General features: G+C 27.6%; 1 protein-coding gene across 1 annotated transcript; it reads left to right on the top strand.

The window, feature by feature from the left end:
- The first annotated feature begins 1220 nt into the window (after positions 1-1220).
- Positions 1221-5906, top strand: LOC111035678 (bromodomain-containing protein 7). The gene is made up of 11 exons (XM_022317384.1): positions 1221-1551; positions 1736-2047; positions 2105-2340; positions 2706-2998; positions 3059-3167; positions 3920-4103; positions 4201-4336; positions 4632-4954; positions 5017-5163; positions 5226-5407; positions 5490-5906. The coding sequence occupies exons 2-11, from the start codon at positions 1978-1980 to the stop codon at positions 5664-5666; spliced, it is 1857 nt and encodes a 618-aa protein (XP_022173076.1). The 5' UTR covers positions 1221-1551; positions 1736-1977; the 3' UTR covers positions 5667-5906.
- The last annotated feature ends 343 nt before the right edge of the window (positions 5907-6249 follow it).

Raw genomic sequence — 6249 nt, 5'->3', positions numbered from 1 at the left:
TCAAACTACAAATACAAGTTAGAATAAATTAATTACTAGTTATAAGTTAAAAGTTTTTTTTTTAAATGATCGGCGATTGAGGAAGCACGATTCCTCAAAGTGGTTGTCACGATAAACAGATGAACAGAGATAAAATAATCATGACTATTACTTCCCCTTGTCACGTCGTTCATTGCTACAGAAATAAGAAAACATTTACATTTTACATAGGTAAAGCCGTAAAGGTACATTAAATACATTTAAGTGAACTTAGGTACATGGTACTTATATCCTATATCTTACGTTTACTGAACTTTATTGTTTATATTTGACGTACGTTTCTAGGTACGTTTCAGTACTATGTACTGAAGGGAAACTGGAGATGCGTTTTTAATACCTACAAAAAAAAGGGACAAGGATACCCTATTGTAGGCCATTAAGAATTGGATTTTACCAGGAACTATCATCAACGGTGATTGATGGAAGGTTACCTATTTAAATAACTAAAAACATCGTACTGGTTATAATTTATCAGTTTCTGTTTCCAACGCAATGCTACTTCTCATAGAGTTCTTCAGTTATGACTGTTTGGCCGAGGAGGGTTATACACATTTGACAGTCAATCACTCAATTCGATTTTTAAATCCTGACACAAGGGCTCATACAAAGTATGTTGAAGGGATCAGGAATGTGGCATCATGCAAAAGCCTCATGCAGTACCTACCTATTGCCTTAAAAAAAATTTGTTGCTGGGTATTTGGCAAAATTAATGTTTTAAAGCGATGTCATATTTTAAAGTTAGAGCCATTACCTGAGTTTTTTTAAACAGACTGAGCATTTGTATGATCCATCAAGTAATACTCAAAACACAAAATAATGACGAAACAACTAAGTCCGATTTAGACACTGATGAGAGATGAGAAAGACAACGTTGAATTGTTGTAAATTTTTAGGTTTTTTATGTATTATGTTTTAATAACTATACTATTATTAAATTGACTTTAAGTTTACTCTGTAATTATTCTTAATTATTTTATAAATTCTGATTGCACCATCGTTCTTAACTCGCCGATTTATGTATGTTTCGATAAAAAATTCAAAATGGCGGGGGGAACTAAGCTGCATTTGTTCCATTGTTTCCTACCCTGCTTATTGTTCCATGATTATTTTTAATGGAAAAATACCGAACCATATAACCTCAAAAATATATACGTTGATAAAAACTTTACATTTTTACTATTGATTAATCGTATTTGTTTTGTTTACAATTACAAATGTGTAATAATATTAGTATAGTATACTATTTACTACTGTTTAATATTTAAGTTTTTATTTTATTAAATCAACGTTATTATTACGAACAATATTAGACTATAATATTCAATAAACTTTTAGTTGAATCAGTCGTAATAACTTTAAATTAATGTTTATGTAAATAAATTCAATACAGATTTTATATAATTGTTATAGATAGTAGGCATATACTTAAAGCATTCAAACTGGCGTCTTTCGATGAAAATAATGAATTTGAAAGCAAGAAACGAAAAAAGCATAAAAAAGATAAATACGAAGGTAATATATATTTTGTATTTGGATTTAATTATCTTTCTATTTCAATAATACTTTTCGTGATTCACTGTCTCTTCTTACATCTAATTTGCCTTAATTAAATATAAGTACAAATAACTATGCATTTAAATTCATAATTTTATTTTTAGAATGCTTTTTTTTATTAAATGCTATACCTATGTTTCAGATAAGGAGAAGTCTGGCGGCTTGAAATTGATATTAAAAGTTGGCAGTGGAAGTTGTTTGCCTGCTGATGAAATAGTTAGTAATACTAATGGTAATCATGAAACTAATGATTATTTATCTAAATCACATAAGAAGAAAAAGAAGAAACACAAGCATCATAAAGAGAAGAAAAAAAGAACGCGAGATGATATCACAATTCATGAAGAAATAAGTTTAGGCGAGGAGACTTTAGCAGAAGCTCCAATGTCAAAACGGCCTACAAATTTTGAAAACAACAGTAGGGTCACAGCAAACTCTACTGAGCCTCAAAATGGTGAGTTTTATTAATTTAATGTTAAATGTATGAACTATTACATTATTTATGATTTAGGTGAATGGAAATCGGAAGAAACAAGCAACGCAAATGAAAATCGGCAAACTTTGCAACAATTATTAACACATTTGCTTAGAGCTTTGGAACGCAGAGATCCTCAGCAATTATTTGCATGGCCCGTTACAGATCGTATTGCTCCTAATTATTCTCGTCTTATATCTAAGCCAATGGACTTTGAAACAATTCGCCGAAGCATTCAGAGTGACCTTTATACTAGTTTGAATGCATTTGTTGTAAGTATTTAAGTATAAATGCATTTATTTAATGTATTTATGTTATCCCTTATAACAAAATAATTAAACTAGATATTTTTATTTATTCTTCAATAAGATAATAGGCCCCATTGAACATGTTTGTATTATAGTTATATGCTATGAAGATAGATTAAATTAATTGAAGTGGATGTTATCAAATATTGATTTCTCCAAATAACCACAAATCATTTCTTTTCTATACATGAAATAAAAATTAAAAATATGATATTCACATAATGAAAATAACAATTTTTAAGAAAGAATAAATCAATTTTTGTTATAATTTTGATTGTTAGATAATTATAAAAATATCAATATAATTTATATCATTGCTTAATTTATAGGCAGATTTTAAATTGATGTGTGAAAATGCCATGACATATAATCAACCAGAAACGATTTATTATAAAGCAGCTAAACGACTTCTTCATGCTGGTTTAAAATTAACAGGCCCAGAAAAATTGAAAACCCTGTTATCTGCATTACCTGGAATGGCTAATATACCTCCATCACAGCTGGGCTTTGACATTAACCAAGAATATCACGGAGATACTTCGAACGATACAATTATTGAAAATATTGAACGATCTTCTGAACGTTTGCATGATAATGACCTATTAAATCAGCGAAAAATTATGTAATTTTGTTATTACTTTTAGCACTTAGTGATACTATTCAAGATTCTGTATTATTTTAGATCTAAATTTGAGGCAATACCTGATAATTTGACACCAGATGAAATTCTTAAACAAGCACAAAATGCTGCAAAAGCGGCTTCTGAAAAATTGGCTACAAAAAATACCAAGGTATATAGATTTAAATTTTTATTTTTTAAAACTTAATAATGACAAATCAATAAATGTATGTAAAGTTAAGTTCAATGTATTAATTGATAAATTCACTTTGTTAAGTGTAAAATCTTTTAAACTTCTTAAGTACCATGATAAATACATACCTGAATAGCCAGGCATTAAGTTTGATAGCTTAATTACCTGCTCAGGCTATATCTTTATTTTGATGTGATAATTCAACAAAATATTATACTATAAATGTTACTGAAAATTCGTTTTTTTTTTCAACTTTCTATCGGGTACATAATACATTTGAAGTAAAATTAATTACTTGTGTTCCCTGTGTTGAACATTTATCTTTAACATACTTAAATTCTAATAAAAAATGTATATAACCTGTTTTAATATGTAAATATATAAAGGCTACAAATACTGTCTACTGACCAATAATTATATAACAATATTAAATTTGGAAGCTATGATAAATTTTGCAATGAATAAAAAAACAACCCGTGTACTGAAAATTGAGTAAATTTAACTTTTTTTTCAGTTTGCCCAACTACTGGGGCATTTCAAAATTGTATTTATGTGAACCTAATATCTACTTCTCCCTCTGATTTAAAATTTCTAAAGAAAATAATATGTCAAATCTGATAAAATAACATTTGTTATTTTATTATACACCGAACAATGTATATTTTATTTATGTTGTTTAAGATTTAAATATCTCTTGAGATTTTATATATATATTTTTTTTAATTTGGAAGATGGGATTCTTAAAACAACAAAACAATGGATCCACATCACTATCAATTTTAGTGCCAAATGATGGAATCAACCCTGAAACAGGTGAAAGGCCTGTTCTCTTGGGATCATTAATTGGAAAACTAAGTCATGGGGTAGGATCAATTCCAGGTTTCCGCGAAGACAGGCGTAACATGGTTAAAACTGGTGTGTATTTTAAATGGGTCAATATTTAATGTTTATGACGAACAGTATATATATTGTACTAATCATATTATTTCAATGTAAATGCAATTAATTATAGTTAAACCATTATATTATGGCGCATTTGGTTCGTATGCTCCAACATATGATTCAACTTTTGCCAATTTAACAAAAGACGAATCAGATTTAGTTTTGAGAACTTATGGCGATGAAGCATCTGCACAATATGCAGAAAGGTAATTTTTGTTTTTATATTTCATTTTTACTTTCTTTATCGTTTACTAAAATATTTTCACAGCAGCATTCTGCATATTTTATTTGAAGTACCTACTTTTTAAAAAAAAAATAATTACTAAATTGATTGTATATTTAAAATTTTTCTTACCAACTAAAGAAAATAGTGTTATTAATGAAATTAGATAATGATAAGTAAGTCATAAGAAAACCCCAGAGATTTTTTCCTTGTATACTTATATCCTTTAAATATAATACATGTATTATTAGGTAATAAAATATAATTTTTTTTCTCAGCATTTTAAATTTTACAAAAGACTCAGATTATGCTATGACTATGGCAGATAATTTGCTTGATTTAATGACTGGTGGTGATCATCGTAAAACAAAGCGTGTATTAGATGAGCGAAAAAAGCAACAGATTGTTTTAGATGATAGCAAGAAATCAATTAGTCAGTTACATCAGCCTTCATCATGTCAACCCTTAACAACTTCACTAATTAATACTGGAGGTTCAACTACTACTACTGCAAATCAAACTAAATCTGCTCCGATACAAATCGATCAGCTAAAATCATTATCAGAACTTGGAATTGACACAAAATTTATAGATTATTATCGTTAGTATCTATTGTTATTTGTTATTATTTATTTCCAATGTATAAACATTTTTGTTTTGTAGAAGAACAAAGTGTATTTCAAGATAGATTGGATCATGTTGGTGGGTTGTTGGGACGTTTACAAAACGTACAAAATCAACGACTAAGTGCTCCTCTTCCTCAACATCTTTCACAAATAGCACATCCATCACCGCAGGAAATTCAATTAGGTAATGTACATATGATATAATATTTTTGATTTGAAAATAATAAATACGTTTATACATATTAGCGGATAAAATAACTGAATCCCTTGCTGAAAATTTAAAAAGAGTCCCACCTTCAGCCGTGATGTCTGTCACTGGTGTTCGTAAAGCAATGGGTATCGCACAAATATCCCATTTGGAGTTAAATCAAAATAACTGTCATCCCCCAAATTTAGTAAATCATGGATCATCTCATCAACAGACACAGGTAATATATTAATTTATAAGTTTGTTGTTGTCATTAACTTCAATTTTTATTTTTATTAACTAATTTACCTACTATTTATTAGGTATCATTAATGGGAGATGGAATACAAGACCGTGTGGAAGGTGTTGAAGGTACTGTGTCCGGTGTTGATTTAGAATCTGAATTAAGAGAATTTCTTGAGAGTGATCCTACTCTAACTAGTTTTCCATTGCATGATGAAAATGATCGAACAATTGAAGAGATATTATCTGAATCATAATTCTGTAATTATATGAATTATTGGTGTTTTTTTTTTTATATTAATATTAAATTGTAACAAGATGTTGAACTTTTAAAATTTGTATGAGAAATTAATGAAAATAAATTTTGTAACTTGTAAGTGTAGTTATTATGTGCAGTTAGTTTTTAACTAACACTTGTATTAAATTCTGCAATTTAAGTAAATATTTTTTGAATTTGTATCTTTAAAATGCATATATTACATTTCCTGAATTTTCAAGTATCGTTTATTATTGTTAATAATAAAGTATATACAATTTGTGTGCATTATAAATGCATGAAAATAATAATAAAATAATATATATAATGTTTAAGTAACCAATTTATTAATAACTATGTATTCTATAATAATACTTAAGATATCACAAATATAAATTATACAATGTATATTCTAAGCAGAAATGAGAATTTTTAAAAGAAAATTAATATTTTTAAATGTGTTTTTGTATGTTAAAATAGTTTGAATTCTGATGTCTGATTTACCTTTTTATTTTAACAATAAATACTGGTAAAATTAATTTTAAATGTGCTATAAAATATTATTTAGATGTAGATTATATAAT

The sequence above is a fragment of the Myzus persicae genome, unplaced genomic scaffold, assembly GCF_001856785.1.
Source record: "Myzus persicae strain clone G006 unplaced genomic scaffold, MPER_G0061.0, whole genome shotgun sequence".
Classification (NCBI taxonomy): Eukaryota; Metazoa; Arthropoda; class Insecta; order Hemiptera; family Aphididae; genus Myzus; species Myzus persicae.
Note: the sequence above shows the minus strand (reverse complement) of the source record. Positions and strands in the feature narration are given on the sequence as shown.